This window comes from Setaria italica, chromosome IX (genome assembly GCF_000263155.2).
Source record: "Setaria italica strain Yugu1 chromosome IX, Setaria_italica_v2.0, whole genome shotgun sequence".
Taxonomy (NCBI): Eukaryota; Viridiplantae; Streptophyta; class Magnoliopsida; order Poales; family Poaceae; genus Setaria; species Setaria italica.
The window spans coordinates 12,634,210-12,652,146 of NC_028458.1; the positions used below are offsets into that span (position 1 = coordinate 12,634,210).

Genomic DNA, 17,937 nt, shown 5'->3' on the forward strand with positions numbered 1-17,937 from the left:
TTAAATGAGGCTTGAGCACATTCTAGCTGCATGGCAGTGCTCGAGTACGTTTGAAGACTTAACCCGATGAAGTACTCGAAGAGAACCAAAACTAGTCGGTGAGGTCAACAAAAGTACTCGGAACTGCTGCATTTGACTAAAAAGTATTCGGGGGCTTGTCGTACATACATCTATGGGCCCACCAAAAGGTTTGGACAGTTCTAGATATAGGGCTGGACACCGAGACGTGTCTGACATGGAGGCTACGGTGCAGGATGGCGTAGTCTATGTAACAGGACAGGAACTAGTCGAGGATTAGGAAAACTACTTGTAGCAATGAGAGTAGGACTCGCCTAGTCGAATCCGACTAATATTCTTGTAAATCAACCGAGCTGTAACCCTGCCCCTGGAGATATAAGGCAAGGCAGGGACCTCCTCCAAAGCAATTCAATCAAACCAACACACAAGACGTAGTGTATTACGCAATCTAGCGGCCTGAACCTGTTTAAATCATATGTCTGTATTCACCTTCGAGTTCCTGATCTCGACGAGCCCCACAAACCAAACACTACTTCAGGCACCCCCTCGATAGGTTGCCGAGTCTAAACACCGACACCTGTGTTAGCATTAGGCTCCAGCTCCATAATAATCTACCACTCGGGGGATACCCTTAGGGGATTGTCACGTACAAAACACCTGACAAAACACCGAGAAGGAGTGTCCAAATTCCAAACACAATTTCTACATATCTCCAAATAGTTTTTTGACATGACAATCGAAAAAAAAAAACAAGTATTGCAAAACTATATCTCCCCCCAAATAATATCTTTTTTCCTCTATCTTACTGATAAAGATAGCCGGCACCATCTTTTGACTTATCTACTGCACTTGTACATAAAAAGGACAAGAAAAAGATTCAAGGCGCAAACTGTGAAAAAAGACTCCATAGCATCGTATGTAGTGTGACAGTTAAAGGAGTTATTATATATATTTTCGCATGTAGTTCTCCAAACAATGAACTTGGACGCCGGGTAGTTATGTGTTTGCGTTCAGTTAAAATAAGAAACCTTTTTGCAAAGAAACGCAAGAAAATTTGACTAAACTCAGATTCCGTGCTTCCTGCTGTACTTATCAATATAATAGATGGTGTAGACCGGAATAGGTGCTGCTCTCGATCCAGCGAGACCTTCCCAACTTGGATCGGAGCACTTGGCACGGAAGCAAATACGCATGCATGTAGCCAGAAAGTCCTCGTACAACGGCAACAGACCGTACCTCCCAGAGCAAGTGAGCAACAAATGTCAAAATCCACTCAAAATATAATCCACGCTTTTCTTTCCAGAAGATGGGCTCTAAACGTACACTTTGTTGAAGACTATGCACTACAGAGTCCTCAGGTCGAAACGAGGTTCCAAATCAGGCGCCATGTGCAAAAATGTACACAAGTCGCCGCAGTGGTCATGGTCGGTTGTGTCGGTCAATACCCATTCAGCAACGGCCACGTCGTCTCGATCTGTCGTCGGCTACTGCACTTGCGCGACTTTGCAAAGGTTCCGACCTGTCAGTCAACATTGACGATGTGAGATTTAGAGAAATTCAGCAAAACTAAACCATATATAGGAAGCTACCGATGAGTTAGCAGTTCAACAACTAGTTAGACAAGCTGCAGAAATACAAATGTGTGAGGGGGCATATTGGCTGAGGCAGCGGAGCATGCTATACAGAAGGTAGAAGAAAGGGAAGATGTGAGTGAGGCATGTTAAACATCGGATATTGTGGCTATAGAAGTACTCCCTTTTATTTCCATTTCGAGTTGTTTTAATACATGATTTGCTATACATCTAGATACATATCATGTCTAGGTGCATAACAAAATCCATGTATCTAGAAAAGTCAAAACGACCTATAATTTGGGACGGAGGTATTAGTGTTCATCAAGAATGGTTGGTGATCTAACTATATGTGGCGAGGCAGATGATGAGCAAGCCTCATGTAGCTTGCTATTTTCTACATATTTTTACTCTTCCAGACTGCTGTTACGTTGTAATAATGAACTATTAAAAAGGCATGGCAAAGTCATTACTTTTTTTCACCTGTAAATGTGCACATAATAGAATTTGGATAGTCAAATAATCTCATTAGCCAGCAAGTGGAGACTCTTTTGAGGCTCCATGTTAATATGTGTTAGAAATACAAGGTAAATCATACATATTTCAACAAGAAATTGATACTTCTGAATATATATATTTGTAGACATAATCTTTGTTGATGATAATAGCTATTGGATCTAATTGCTTCTAAATTATAACGATGTTGTAATTTCTTTCTTTCTTTTTTCTTTTATGCTTTTGCTGCTGTAAATAGCTTTTTTCTCTTTTAATGTATAACCATTAGGGGTATGGATCTTCCTGTTTCCTCAAATAAATTTGCTTATAAATTATGCACCTCTACCATTATCAATTATCAATAAAAAGTTTGCTCTTGTGTGCAAATTTAGGAGCTCAAGCATAGGGAGAATAAGGCAGACAAAGAACAATTTGCTATGTGGAATGGAAGTCTAGAACCCCCTCCATAGAGGCCCAGATTGTTTTACATGATTTTTTTTTCAAAAGGGCAAACTATGGTGTTTTTGGATGCCAATTGGGGCTGCCCGGGATCCATCCTTGGCCGGTAGACTACCATCAATGCCTTACCACCGCACTATGCCAATGTTGTTTTACATGATACATGGCATCATCCTGCCACTTGAGGACCTCTGTATATTACTTCCTCCATCCCAAATTACAATTTGTTTTAACTTTTCTAGATACATTATTTTTGCTATGTATCTAGACATAGTATATATCTATGTACGTATCAAAAATTATGTATTTAAAAAACGAATAGTAATTTGGAACGGAGGGAGTATAATGTCACGTGCCTGGGTATAATATCGCTGATATTCACTGACGAGTGGAAACGCCTACGCATCTGAAAGTCCCAAATAGGGAAGGGTCTCCGCAGTCGGAGACGGCCTTATGTGACTAGCCCTTTGAGTCAAAAAGCTTAGGTGAGGCGACTCAAATTCTCCATCGTGATGTTCGCTGCACAAGTGAAATTATTTGGATATATCGTTTTTACATAGTATTATTTTATTAGTCATAAAAAATATTCTTTTAAGTAGTAATTTCATAGCTATAGTACTATTTTCACATAAAAAGCCTAGGTCATAGTTGCATAGATTTCCTCCGGCAATTAAAGGCCAATAAAATTAAACAAAGGTTCTTCGTAAATCGGCAAGTTCCAAGCTGCACCGCCGCCGCAAAGATGGGAAAAAACGGCACAAGTTGCACAGGCGACGTTCGTAGGTTGCCTTATATAAGGGTCGTCCCAGGGTTTCATCCGTGTACACTGTGCACTCTGCTCCTTGTAGCAAAGGACGCCATCGTACACAGGTAGTTCCATACCTGTACGGCAACTAGAAACCGAGCACCAAGACGCCGGCGGCAAAGATGGCCCATGCCGACGCCGGAGGTGGCCTGGAGATTGTGCCGCACAGCGGCGACCTGGAGTTGGACCTGCCGCCGCCGGGGAACTCGCTGCGGCAGGACTCGCTCTACCGCGACGCCACGAGGCCAGCGCATCACGCCGGCCACCATGGCCAGGTATACACAGATGCGTGGGCTAGCTAGCTTGATCTATTCTGATCTTTGACGATCCATGAACATGGCAGATCGTTAAGCAGCTAAAGCTTATGTTCTTAGGTTACATATCGATCATACCCTAAACCCAGTTGCTGGAATTAATAGCAACAGGATTATTGTTCCTACGATCTTCCTAGTGATGGTACCTGCCTGTGTGTACAGGAGAGCTGGGTTCGGACGCTACGGCTGGCGTTCCAGTGCGTCGGCATCATGTACGCCGACCTCGGCACCTCGCCGCTGTACGTCTACTCCAATACCTTCAAGAAAGGCGTCGGCCACCCGGACGACGTCCTCGGCGTCCTCTCCATCATCATCTACAGCTTCATCCTCTTCACCATGATCAAGATCGTCTTCATCGCGCTCCACGCCAACGACGAGGGCGACGGTGCGTTCGTCGTCGTTGCGGCGGCACCCTCTCTTCTACGGAGTAGTAGCCGGAGGAGAGTTAGTTACTGAAGATGTTTGACAACGGATCTGCATGTTTTTTTTTCCTGTTCTTTCGTCATCTCAGGTGGAACGTTTGCTCTCTACTCGTTGATCTCGCGGTACGCCAGGATCTGCCTGATCCCAAACCAACAGGCAGAGGATGAGCTCGTGTTGAGGTACAAGCATCACCCGAAGCCGTCGGCGACGCTCAGGAGAGCTCAATGGATGAAGAACCTGCTGGAGACGAGCAAGTTCGCAAAGATCACGCTCTTCTTCCTCACCATCCTTGCGACCGCGCTGGCCATCAGCGACTGCATGCTAAACCCTCCGATCTCCGGTAATAGATCGTTGCATATGAAGGTTAACAATCTTATTTGGTGACCTCACATGCTGATCAATTTGCATGAATGCTTGAATATGTGGCTCAGTTCTGGCAGCGGTCAACGGTCTGAAGTTGAGAGCACCTCATCTGACAAAAGGTAATAATAGTAAATTATTAATAGCTACTAAAAGCAAATTTTCGCAGCGAAAAAAAGAAGGAAAAAGTCATAGGAGAATGCGTAATTTGCTTGCTTAGTCAAGTGACAAGTTGCTTGCTGCAATTTTGTCAACCCTCTATATATAGGCATATGTACGGCCTTGCGTCACCAATTCCAGTGCCCAGTTCTGTTCCGAGACATCATCTCGCAGAGAGTGCACACCAGATTAGTTACCTGCAAATGCTGACTAGTTGAATTGGTCAGGCAATTAAACTAGTCCACAAGATTGCGCGTCCTCAATTATTTTTTGTTCTTTAAATTAAAGAAGAACCCAGCATAGATTTAGAGTTCAGACTATCAAAATTAAATAATGGAAAGGAAAAACATGCAAATATATGTTCACCATGAGTTCGAGTTGTAAAGGTTAAAAGTGTTGAAGTTTCAATATACAAGCAATATTGGCATCTCTAGCGCGTGCATTTGCGTCTTGACAACTACCACTAGGCATAATTTCTGATATTGTCATCACTTCTTCCTAGCAGATGCCGAGGTGTGGATCACAGTGGGGATTCTGGTGGTTTTCTTTTCGGTCCAGCGCTTTGGGACCGACAAAATCGGTTACACATTTGCACCGGTGGTTACCCTGTGGCTTCTTTTGATCAGCGGTATTGGGCTCTACAACGTAATCAAGTATGATATAGGCACCTTGAGGGCTTTCAACCCAAAATATATCATCAACTATTTTCGAAGGACCAAAAAGAAAGGATGGGTCTCTTTAGGCGAAATTCTACTTTGCGTCACAGGTACATACCTGCATCACACACGGCGAAAACAAGCAGTAACTTTTGCTTAGTTTTTGGCATTTTATTACAAGGCAATACTTGGCGCAAGCTTAAAATGCTCCCAAGAATCTCTTGACTAGTTTTCTGTTGCTGAACATGCGCAGTTCGGTTTTGTCACTAGTATAACCGCAGAGTCAAAGCCTCGTTCTGTAGGTTTCATATTGCACACGCATTTTCCACCTGCCAATAAATCCACCAGTAAGTCCGAACCAACCGGCATAGCAAGCAACTTCTTGTGACGGCTAAATGTTTGTACAAGAATTGCATGGCCACCACGCAATTAGCGAGTACCGTTTGTTGATTTATGAAGTGTATCAGCTGTAGTCCAACTATTCAATAAATATCACGAAATGACGTGGAAAGAACATAAAAATGAATGGAAATAATATTCAAGATAAATACAATATATTTCATTTCTGAAACACATGCTATTCATTGAATTGGTAGAATTTTTCTTCTATGGCAGGCACAGAAGCTCTTTTTGCTGATCTGGGATACTTCAGCATCAGATCTATACAGGTACAGACAATTTTGATCATTTTTCTGTAAAATAAGATACAAAGTAGAAGTAATTTTTATGATGCCAACCCCAAAAAAATAATTGTTGTATGAAAAACACTTTTTCCCCTTTTTCATCTACTTTTAGTTGGTAGCTCTGAAGAGAGGAAAAGAGATAAACATAACCAAATGGTACCTTGGTTTATTATGCATGCAAAGTACTATAATTTCGAATTATTGTTTTCTTTAAAATCTTCTCATGACTATGGGTGTAAATAACTAGTTGACCCGCTAACTTCTTCCGTTACTTATATGGCTATTGTACAAACGTCAAAATTGTAGGGGTAGTACTGAATTTCTTGTCTTGTCTTTCAGCTGAGCTCCACCTTTGGTTTATTACCATCCGTATTGCTCACCTACATTGGGCAAGCAGCATACCTGAGGAAACACATGGATATGGATATATCTAATGCTTTCTTCAATTCAGTTCCAAGTATGTAACACATGAAAGTATCCTACTATATATTTCTTAACTTTTCATCACAAAACTAACTTGATGTGCTCTTGTGTAGGCTCTTTATTTTGGCCAACATTCATCCTTGCACTCATTACAGCAGTAATTGGAAGTCAAGCTATGGTCTCGTGTGCCTTTGCAACCATGTCACATTTACAAGCACTTAATTGTTTCCCGCGGGTCAAGATATTGCGTACATCAAGGCATTATTCGGGCCAAATGTACATCCCTGAAGTAAACATCTTCCTTTGCATATCTGCTTGCATGGTGACACTAATCTTTAGGACGACTGGTTTCATTGCCAGAGCACATGGTAAGAATTCAAAATTAATATATCTTAATCCTTATTTTGATTACTCCTTTAACAAATGTATGTTTATAAACATTCCAAAAAATGATAGCCTTACAATGTATCTACTATGAATTTCTACACAGAAATTTGTGTGGTCCTTGTGATGATCATCACAACATTGCTGATGACAATAGTAATGCTCCTCATATGGAAGGTAAACATTTGGTGGATAATCATCTTCTTCATCGTCTTCATGTCCACAGAGTCCATCTACACAGCTGCAGTTCTATATAAGTTCATCCATGGACCATACCTGGCATTAGCAATCTCAGCAGTTCTTATGACGATCATGATTGTGTGGCACTACGTGCATGTCAAACGTTATAAGTATGAGCTTGAGCATACTGTATCACGTGATAAGGTGAAGTATATCCTTGAGCGTCAGGACCTAAAGAGAGTTCCAGGTTTTGGGCTCATCTACACTGAGTTGGTACAAGGGATACCACCCATATTCCCTCACCTCATTGAGAAAATCCCTACCATTCACTCAGTTATTGTCTTCATCACTGTGAAGCATTTGCCAGTTCCACATGTTGATGTCTCAGAGCGCTTCCTATTTCGACAAGTGGAGCCTAAAGAGCTAATGGTGTTCCGTTGTGTGGCCCGATATGGGTACCGTGACACGCTCGAAATGGCCAATGGATTTGTTACAATATTAGTTGAGTACCTCCAATACTATATCAGGGATGCCAACCTCTATGGATTAGGTGATCCATTGAGGATTAATGATAACAGCGCTCACATTGATAGCTTTTATCATGAGAAGCCCTCCGAGCATGCCATCTATGCGGAGGAAATGCTTACACCAATCCAATCCTTCTCAGAGCTCACGATGCATCCAGTTGGTATGAGCAATATGCTGACACAGGTGATTAATTCATACACGAATATCTTGGTTAATTAAAATGTATTCTTATTATCAACTATAGCTTCTGAGATATATACAATGGTGTGATTTAATACCTATTTTTACAACAGACTGGAAAGATGAACATAGAGGAGATGTTCAAGATTGAAGAAGACCAAAAGATTATCCAGACTGAGGTGAACAATGGTGTTGTTTATATACTTGGGGAGACTGAAGTGGTAGCCAAGCCACACTCAAACCTATTAAAGAAAATCATTGTAAACTATGTATATAGCTTTCTAAGGAAAAACTCAAGGAATGGAGAGAAGATGCTATCGATTCCACGAGGCCAACTACTTAAGGTTGGAATTACCTATGAGATCTAAGGGTTATGTTGAGTTGTTACAGTTAGTAGAAACTATTATATATAATTCAAATTAGTGGTTCAGGAGGGGGGGTCATTTCGACTTTCATGCCTTATATGTGAATGAAATAATAGCTCAAATGCTTGTTTATTACTCCAATCTTCCTAAAATTGAACCATGTCATCTCTATGACATGATGAGCCTTTGGCCTAAAGATCTATTTGAAAAAAAAAATTGAAACTTCACCTTTTATTTTTGAGGTTGAGGAAAAACCTAAGAAAAAGTGGAACTTGGGAAAATTTTCAAATTTGAGCTACTCATGTGGAATATGGATCAAACCATGATCATGGAGTTCTCACACATGTCCTGGCACTCAAATCAAACAAGAGACATGCCTCAAACTGAAGTCACGTCCAAGAAACAAAAATCCAAAAAACATGTTGAAACATCAAGGGAATCCATAAAAGATGGAGGAGCGCATCACGATTTTATCAAATCCTTGAGGAATTGGATTAATCAAAGAAGAATCATCAGAGTACATGGCTCGGAAGCTGCCCTTCATCTCCCTACTCTTGATGAGGTCATGTCAAGAGCTCTCACATCTATTCTATCTCTTGGGATAACCAACCAATGCAAGTCTAAGCATTAGGAAAATGAGAATAATTCTTGGAGAGGTGGTGAGCAGTAGTCCACCCTCTTACTTATATGTGTTCGGACATATCTCAAACCACCTAGTACAACTTAACACTAAATATTCCCCTTAAGGACATAACAATAAACAAGTTTCAATTTTTTATCCATGGGCTTAATACCTTCATGACATAGTATTACTTTGACGCAAGCCACATGATCTGGCCCACGGAACCACAACCCCCAAATTTTGAGGAGAAACTTACAAAGTGCCTTGCACTAACACTTTCTTGCAGTACGGCTCCTCATTACTTGCTTAGCCTTCAAACAAGCTCTTTTTCGTTGAGGTGTGGTCTGCCTCACTATTAAGCCAAGATGTTATTATGTGATTTGCATCCTGCTACAACAGGTTGCCTCTTGACTTGAATTTGACACATACCCATACTTGGCTGACACAAATTTCATCAACTTTATTCCTCCTCAATTCATGTCTCTTGCACTCTTCATGTGAGTAATGCAGATTGCCCATAGTTTTACCAGCCTCTCAAGGTCCACCAGCTCAAGTCTCCTACTCGGACTTCACAACTTTGTTATTAATCATCGCATCATGTAAATTCACCGATATATCATGAGCCAAGAAAGTCTTTCTACCTATTTTACCAACCCCATTACCACCTCTAGTTAGCCATAAACATTATTATGCATTACTCAACACATCAAAATAGACCTAAGTAACGTATCAACTTGGGCTTAACAAGCAGGTATATTGTTGAAAACACTCACCTATGTTTAATCACAGGTACTAAGATTTGAACCCTAGTGAGTGGAGTCATGTCCTCAAAGCCTTACTAATTGGAGGATCCTTTTGGAGCTTTCGCGTTATTCGTCACAAGATGTGCTAGGAAAAAATAACATAGATCCTAAAAATTCTTGCAAAAATAGAAATACCTAGCTATCAATTCTGCAGACTATAATCATCGTTGATAATACTCCCTCTGTTCTTTTTTACATGTCAAATTTGATTTGTCTTTTGTCAAACTTGTTCAACTTTGACCGAGTTTATAGAAAAATATAGCATTTACAATATCAATTTGTTTCATTGAATTCATCATGGAATATATTTTTATAATGCATATATTTGTTATTAAAGATGTTGTTATATTTTTTATAAATTTGGTCAAAGTCGGATAAGTTTTACTTAGGACAAACCTAATGTGACATGTAAAAAGAGCCGGAGGGAGTAATAGTCATTGGATCTATATTAAGCTTTATTTATAAAACTACCCACCTCTATCATTTAAAAAATAGTCTAAATTAACCTTTGTATCTAAACTACTCACCTTTGCCATTATAAAAAAATAAAGTAACCCATAATCTTCATTAAATTATCCACTTATGCCATTATAAATATAACCAGAAGGAATCCTAAATTTGCATCTTAGTGATCCACATATGGTATTATTAAAAATAACCTGAAGTGGCCCTAAATCTATACCTAAATTATCCATTTATGCATGCCATTATTACACTAACCCAAAGTAACACCTAAATTTGCATTTAAATTATCCATATCACCATCATTAAAAATTAACCTAATGCGGCCACTAATTCTACACCTAGATTAACTACATCCGTCATGTAAAAAGAAGTATCCCAAAAGCAAACCAACATATAATTCTAGTTACTTATTTCGGCCATTGTTAATATAGAAAATTATAACTTAGATACACACACATAATATGGTCATCATGAATTATGGTCATCATGTGAATCATGTATGCATGTCATAAAGTGATGAGAATATTGATTTTCATGTTAAATAACACATCATCCAAACTAAGGGCTCAATTACATCACATGTCAAACATGTATGGAGGTGCCACGTGAAAATGAAAAGTATCAATGCTGATGAGAAAAGTGCATTGAGAAATAGCTAACTAGAGTATATCACAACTAGATAAAGATAAGTAAGTAGACTTAGAATATTCAACAGATGAGGCAGAGAACGCACGGAAGGTAAGGAATTTTGCTATTAGCTACGTGATCTAATTTTTCTTATAAATTTATAATACTTACGTCTCTAAAAATTGCTAACACATACGAGAGCACGGGTTGATGGACTAGTATACTTAATTAGCATAAGTGGATACATCAAACCTTGGATGGTACTCCCATGCTTTTATTTTGCTAATTGCACAAATGTTAAACAAAAAGCTGTGTACTGATTCTCGCTGCTGATCAATTTGTTTGTTCCCCCAAATTTTATTGTTCCCACTGATGGCTTGTTCGTTTAATCCCCTCCCTAGACCAAAGGGATTGTGACTTGTAGGGGATGTAATCCCGTCTGAACCAAACAAGCCCTGAGAGGGAAAGTATGTGTACATTTCTGCTGAGAATGTTCGTTATATTGACTGGCTTACTCATCGACATCATGTTTCACTGCACCAGTAGTGCATTGCCGCTCGCTTTTGACCACATGGCTTTCAAATTTAAGGCTACACTTCAACGTTAGAGCTAGCAGCCCATGGCTGCACACTTCTCCCAAGACTGGGATCTACGAACTAGATGATGACGTATAAATTAAATATGTGATCTCTAAAAGAGACGACATGCATTACTAACAACTAGGACAGCATAAGGACTAGAGCAGAATCAATAATGAATTAAAACTTTTTACTAATTAAGCGACGATTAAAGCCAATTTCTTCAAAGAATAGTCCACCTACATACTCACTCTTCGTGACGAAGTTATAAGCTACTGCGGCAAGAAATACAGACATGTACCGTACGAAGTAGGAACTACCTTGAATGGGACAATGCGGAAAACTCATCCAACCCCAATTACCTGGTCAACTTACCGATCCCGTATGTCACCTGCAGGTCTAGAAAGTGACGTTGCAAAGAGCATGCACACAGTTTGATCAGGCTTCTCAGTTTCTTTTTTGTAATTTCACCCAAAGCAAAGGCTCTACTTTATTCTGCTTATCAAAGAAGCTTATAGGAGGAATTCTTAATGAAGTTGGTCAGATATGTTCTGGTGATTTTGTTGCCTGGCTATTTATTATGCAAAACAAGAAGATAATTAATTACTTCCTCCCCTCTAAATTGGAGGCTACTTTGACATTTGTAGATTCATAATTTTTATCATGTGTTTAGATACATATTGTATATGTAGGTGCATAGGAAAAGATATGAATTTTGAAATGCTAAAACGACGACCGACACGCGTATGAAACCGGTGACTCGAAGAAGCAAAGCGACGAACAATCTGGTAATTGCATGCGACCACCCTGTCACGATCGATCACAGCTGCTTATGTAACTGCCGACGCCAACCGGGCAGGCCTCAACTGAGAGGTTTACGATTCCGACGACTTCCTTGGCGCGTGCGTACGCGGATAAAGCGATGTTAATAAAGCGCCTACCGCGACACGTACTGCATGTTTTGACTGCCGCATATATGTACATGTATAAAAAAAACTGGACTACTTATTACTGATGAAGCAATCGAGACGACAACGGCATATCTCTATTTTGATAACGAATAAGCAAGCAATGATGCTGTAAGCGTTTATTACGTGACGTGTAGGAAAAACACGGTTGGCTGAATCCAACGATTTTGTCAAAGATTCGATCAGCAAGCAATGCAAGCGAGATAGAATGTCGAATCGAACGAGACTTCTGCGACAGTGCGTCGTCGTCCAAGGAATGGACTGCAACAGGAACGGTGAACTAGCGACGAGACAGCAATCTCGATTGATGATGCATTTGGTGACGATGGGAAATTAAGGTTCCGACGCTCGAGTTGTCAAAGATGCAGCAGGTCACGTGGAGAGGAGGTAAGGTAACGAAACCACTGAGCGTTCAGGGGACGGGAGAGCTTATAAAATGGAGCCCAGGCTCTTGAACTCGTTCTAGAGCTGCGACAACCAGTGTACTAGCTTGTAGCTAGCTCCTGTGATTCCATAGCAGGACTGCAGGAGATATACCGATTGCGATCAGGTATGGCGCAAGCAGCCGACAGAGGAAGTAGCAGGGAAGACATCGTCATCGTCGACCTCGAGAGCGAGGTCGACGCGCCGCCGGCGATGCAGCGGCAGGACTCCTTGTACGTCGCCGCGACCAGAGCCGCCGGCGCCAACAACCACGGGCAGGTTCGTCGTCGGTCATTGGGGTACAGATCGATAGATGTCAGTGCATGAGCACGCCTAGATCACGTGCTGAGCTCGTGCGCGAGATGCAGGATAGCTGGGCGCGGACGGTGCGGCTGGCGTTGCAGTGCGTGGGCATCCTGTACGGAGACATTGGCACGTCGCCGCTGTTCGTGTACTCGAGCACGTTCCGGGACGGCGTCGGCCACCCGGACGACCTGCTCGGGGCGCTCTCCCTCATCATCTACAGCTTCCTGCTCTTCACCGTCGTCAAGTACGTCTACATCGCCCTCCGAGCAAACGACGACGGTGATGGTCAGTAATTTTTTTCGTTTTCCTAGCTACAAGAAGCAACATGTATAGTACTTCATCTAGAGTGCATGCATGGAGTACGTATTAACAATCATACAGCAGTGTTTTTTTTTCCTTACATGTTGTTCAGATATCAGTGTCATTACTTTTTACTAACTATACCCAATAATATATTGGAAGGAGAAATTTTCTTTAGGGGAAAGACCAATTACTGTCTGTGTCTGTAGTAGGATGGTCCAATATAATGTGTGCAAGACTAATTCGGCAGATATGCACTGGACCATATGACTGATGGATGTTGGTATATGACTGAATTACTTGGAGTAATTCGACCAACTTATGAGGCTTTGAACTCAGTCTAATAACCACATAAAGGTTACAATGCAAAAAAAAATCATGCACTTTTTCCTTCCCCTTGCGCATGCCCAGCCAAAGACTTTGGCTGCAAGACGAGATTGTATAGAAGACTACAAGCGGTCAATAGCTGGCATAAGAAAAGTAGTAAAAACAGAGTAATAGTAACCCCAAGAATTTGATTCAATTTCGTTTCAAAAAAGAAAGAAATTGATTCAATTCCTTCCTCAGGAGGAACGTTCGCGCTCTACACTCTGATTTCGCGCCACGCAAAGGTCAGCCTGATCCCAAACCAGCAGGCCGAAGACGAGCTCGTCTCCAAGTACAACCGCGCCAAGCCACCAGCGACGCTGAGGAGAGCGCAGTGGATGAAGGAGCTGCTGGAGACGAACAAGGCCGTAAAGATTTCGCTCTTCCTGCTCACCATGCTCGCCACTGCCATGGTCATCAGCGACGCTGTTCTAACTCCTGCAATTTCAGGTACTATCTTGAGTAGACTATTTTTGCCATTATCTTGAGTGAATTCAAAGGAAACGTTAAATCTGATTTTTCATAGCCTAACGTATGGTTTTCCTTTGTTCCTGAAAACGTGTCAGTTCTCTCTGCGGTTGGCGGCCTGAAAGAAAAGGCACCTTATCTTACAACAGGTATGAGAAAAAAGAACCCAAAAGTCATGCATTCTAGATTCACTTCATGTAAGAAATCCTTGAAGTAAGTAGGAACCGAATATGGCCACAGGAAAAATATCAAGTCTTAATTTATTTTTGAGTATGACATCTCCACCAACTAAAAAACTGAAGACTTGGAGCAGACTGTCGTTGTTGGCAATTAATGGTCCAGCCAATCTATGCTGATGTTGCGTCATTAACATCCAATTTGCCTGGCTATATGGTTGAAGCAATCTTTACATGGACAAAAATGTATTCTTTGGATGAATATGATCTGGTCACCAAAAAAACTCTCCATGTATAAGGGTACGAATTCAATGACTCTAAACCAAATATACACACTACAAGATGACTCTCCAGGCCTCGATCTGTTATCGATTTCAAATCCGCCGACCATCTTGGCAACTGAAGATTTAGAAGTGAACTGTCGCTGTTAGCAGTTAAGGTGTGGTCCAGCCTGAGAAGTTTTTATGTGGTTGTAGCGCCAGTATCGTTGTTGTTGTCATCTAATCCAATGATTCATTGCCTGTTTGAACTCCACACAATCAGCAATACATACCAGTGTGAATGTACACACCTCACTGCTCAGTACATGCAAATCGCTCTAGCACCACTCATGTATCATAGAAAAAATCCGGTCGGTCTCTGCGGATTACTTTCACACATATACTATCTCCAAAACATGTGATAGGGACGATGATGGAAACACTTTCAGAGGACTTGTGAACCGCTAGAAAACACTTGGTCTACATTTGCCATGTACCCAAAAATCCTGAAAATGAATTCACTTCGAAGAAAAGATTGCATAATTGATCATAGTGCATACGAATACGGGGTGTGCATGCATGACAATGACATGTGACATTTTCCACAGATGAGATAGTTTGGATTACTGTGGGAATTTTGGTGGTGTTGTTCGCGATCCAGAGGTTTGGGACTGATAAAGTCGGTTACTTGTTCGCCCCGGTCATCCTCCTTTGGCTTCTCCTCATTGGGGGAGTTGGGGTCTACAACCTGATAAAGTACGACACCGGTGTTCTCAGGGCATTCAACCTGAAATACATCATCGACTATTTCAGAAGGAACAAGAAGAAAGGGTGGGTCTCCCTTGGTGGCATACTCCTTTGTTTCACAGGTATACCACTCTGTAGTGTGTCAACAAGTAGTGTCCAGCAGAACAATGGTGGTTATTGCACTCGAATCAAAAGTCTGAACAGAACAATATACACATATACTGAAAATATTGTGCAAATCTCGCAGGCACAGAAGCCCTTTTTTCTGATCTAGGATACTTCAGCATAAGATCAATTCAGGTATGTAAATGCTTAGGAATTAACTAGGAATCAAAGATCTTATGTGTGAAGTATATAAATTAGAGTACTCATCTCTTAACATAGAAAGTATATCAGAATAACATTTTGTTTCCTCTGCTTCAGCTAAGCTTTGGCTTCGGTTTAGTCCCGTCAGTGTTACTCGCTTATATTGGGCAAGCAGCATACTTGAGAATGCACCTAGAGGATGTAGCAAATAGTTTCTACAGATCAACTCCAAGTATGTGTAAAATCCACGCAATATTTCACTTGTACATATATGCAGCTGAATTCTTTATCTAGGTTTTTATATATCCACTTGGATGCAGTCTCATTATTCTGGCCAACATTCATCCTTGCGATAGCGGCATCGATCATTGGAAGCCAAGCCATGATATCCTGTGCCTTCGCAACAATTTCCCATTCCCAAACACTCGGTTGCTTTCCGAGGGTTAAGATACTGCACACCTCAAGGCAATATTCAGGCCAGTTATATATCCCTGAAGTAAACTACTTGCTCTGCTTGGGTGCTTGCCTCGTCACAATCGGCTTCAAGACAACTGTCATCATTGGGGAAGCTCATGGTAAAGATCCTAAGAGTGTCTCATTATAATTACATTTCCTTTTTCTGTTTCAACAATTAAGCTCAGTTTTTTCTATGTTCACATCTACAAAAATGTGACGATGTCTCTTCCTTCCGTACATGCAGGGATATGTGTTGTTCTTGTGATGATCATCACAACACTATTGTTGACAATAGTGATGCTCCTAATATGGAAGATCAGCATATGGTGGATTGTCTTGTTCTTCATCGTTTTCATGTCATCTGAGTTAATCTACCTATCTGCAATCCTATATCGATTTGTGCATGGTGCATATGTGCCCGTAGCAATGTCAGCGGTCCTAATGGTAGTGATGATTGTGTGGCATTATGTGCATGTGAAGAAATACAACTTTGAGCTCGAGCACTCCGTGCCCCGTGACAAAGTGAAAGAACTCCTTGGCCGCCGTGACGTTCAGAGAGCCCCAGGGATAGGCCTCTTCTACACCGAGTTGGTTCAAGGCATACCACCGGTATTCCCTCACCTGATTGAGAAGATCCCTTCCATTCATTCAGTGCTTATTTTCGTCTCCATGAAGCATTTGCCAATTCCATCTGTTGACATGTCAGAGCGATTCCTCTTTAGACAAGTAGACAGAGAAGATTATAAGGTGTTCCAATGCGTGGCACGATATGGGTACCGAGACCCCTTTGAGGAGGCCAAGGACTTTGTTGGTAAACTTGTAGAGCATCTCCAGTACTACATCCGGGATGTCAACCTTTATGGTGTGGGTTCTGAGCCAATGATGATACAGTCCTCCAGCTACCGTAGCTCTCATGCTGAGAGCTTTGGCAGCCACGAAAAATCCTCAGTAAAGGCAGTATATGCTGAGGAGATGCTCACACCGGCCGAGTCATTCTCAGAGCACATAAGGCAAGCTAGTGGAAAGAGCAAGCTTTTTACACAATTTCAGGTGACTAGTCTATAGCACGATTTTTATCTAAACATAAGGGGTTCGTTTTATCAGTATCATTTGTTTTTTGTTCAAATGGTTGCACTGATATGCTTGTTTAATTTTCTGTGTCAGGGAGAGAAGATGAATATAGTAGAGATGATGAAGATCCAACAGGAGCAACAGGCTATCCTTGAAGAGATGAACAAAGGTGTGGTGTACATATTTGGAGAGAGTGAGGTGGTGGCAAGACCTCACTCCTCGCTCCTCAAGAAGATTGTTGTCAACTACCTATACTCATTTCTTAGAAAGAACTCAAGAAATGGTGAGAAGATGATGTCGATCCCCCGTCGTCAAGTCCTAAAGGTTGGAATCTCATATGAAATCTAAGGAATGTGGATGAAGAACATGATATCTGATTGATGATGTCGTTGCACATAACTTGAATGCCAGTTACCAAGAAACACACCATCAAATCCGCTCAATTCTTCTGAAAGTCAATATCTTAATGAGCTGGAGTATTTGGACCTCGAGAAATGACGACATAACCTTCAATCCTCAATCTCCGACAATGACACATGTGATAAGAAAAAAAATTTCCTGAATTTGCATTGGTCGTCCACAGAGAGCAAAGAAAAATATTTTCCAGGCATCTTACAATAGCGAGAAGCTGTCTCTTAGTTTTTCATGTTGGTTTTCTTTGGGTTTTTCTTCTTTTGTTTTTTAGTGGTTGTACATACTTCTTCCTTTTTAATATACTATAATCAGTAGGGGATTGCCCCTCCTATTCACATCAAAACAAAACCTTTGATGCCAAGAAAGTCACTGTCAGGATTCCAATTTCGTCTTATGATTTTTTTTCAGTCTCCATCGAAATCACCGAAATTCATGAAACTCATGTTAGGAATAGAACGACAACCTCCTAGGTACAAGGGAGGGGTTAGAAGTTGCCATTCGTTCTCCAATGATTTATCCAACCTATATAATCATATTCTAATTTAAATTTCCAAAATAGTTTACCAAAAATAATTTTA

At 41.1% G+C, this 17,937-nt stretch overlaps 2 protein-coding genes across 3 annotated transcripts; both read left to right on the top strand.

The window, feature by feature from the left end:
• Positions 1 to 3,409: 3,409 nt before the first annotated feature.
• LOC101772703 (probable potassium transporter 16) lies at positions 3,410 to 8,088 on the top strand. The gene is made up of 10 exons (XM_004986352.3): positions 3,410 to 3,623; positions 3,825 to 4,047; positions 4,174 to 4,425; positions 4,517 to 4,567; positions 5,110 to 5,370; positions 5,876 to 5,928; positions 6,283 to 6,400; positions 6,480 to 6,734; positions 6,857 to 7,641; positions 7,752 to 8,088. Exons 1-10 carry the CDS (start codon positions 3,471 to 3,473, stop codon positions 8,004 to 8,006), a joined length of 2,406 nt encoding a protein of 801 aa, XP_004986409.1. The 5' UTR covers positions 3,410 to 3,470; the 3' UTR covers positions 8,007 to 8,088.
• A 4,393-nt stretch (positions 8,089 to 12,481) lies between these two features.
• LOC101764995 (potassium transporter 27) lies at positions 12,482 to 17,572 on the top strand. 2 transcript variants are annotated; one of them, XM_012849225.2, is made up of 10 exons: positions 12,482 to 12,768; positions 12,858 to 13,080; positions 13,663 to 13,911; positions 14,028 to 14,078; positions 14,974 to 15,234; positions 15,360 to 15,412; positions 15,536 to 15,650; positions 15,739 to 15,993; positions 16,119 to 16,483; positions 16,581 to 16,750. In XM_012849225.2, exons 1-10 carry the CDS (start codon positions 12,619 to 12,621, stop codon positions 16,602 to 16,604), a joined length of 1,746 nt encoding a protein of 581 aa, XP_012704679.1. In that variant the 5' UTR covers positions 12,482 to 12,618; the 3' UTR covers positions 16,605 to 16,750. The 2 variants fall into 2 exon arrangements, with proteins under 2 accessions (XP_012704679.1, XP_012704678.1); XM_012849224.2 differs by adding an exon at positions 17,039 to 17,572 and having other exon boundaries at positions 12,490 to 12,768; positions 16,119 to 16,924.
• The last annotated feature ends 365 nt before the right edge of the window (positions 17,573 to 17,937 follow it).

What these genes read in the sequence shown, in the direction of transcription:
- LOC101764995 (XM_012849224.2), top strand. Translation starts at nt 12,619, where the DNA reads ATGGCGCAAGCAGCCGACAGAGGAAGTAGCAGGGAAGACATCGTCATC. An exon ending in CATACTCCTTTGTTTCACAG is followed by an intron (nt 15,235 to 15,359) that starts GTATACCACTCT and finishes CAAATCTCGCAG; the next exon opens with GCACAGAAGCCCTTTTTTCT. An exon ending in AGCTTTTTACACAATTTCAG is followed by an intron (nt 16,925 to 17,038) that starts GTGACTAGTCTA and finishes TTTCTGTGTCAG; the next exon opens with GGAGAGAAGATGAATATAGT.
- LOC101772703 (XM_004986352.3), top strand. Translation starts at nt 3,471, where the DNA reads ATGGCCCATGCCGACGCCGGAGGTGGCCTGGAGATTGTGCCGCACAGC. An exon ending in GCTAAACCCTCCGATCTCCG is followed by an intron (nt 4,426 to 4,516) that starts GTAATAGATCGT and finishes TATGTGGCTCAG; the next exon opens with TTCTGGCAGCGGTCAACGGT. An exon ending in AATTCTACTTTGCGTCACAG is followed by an intron (nt 5,371 to 5,875) that starts GTACATACCTGC and finishes CTTCTATGGCAG; the next exon opens with GCACAGAAGCTCTTTTTGCT.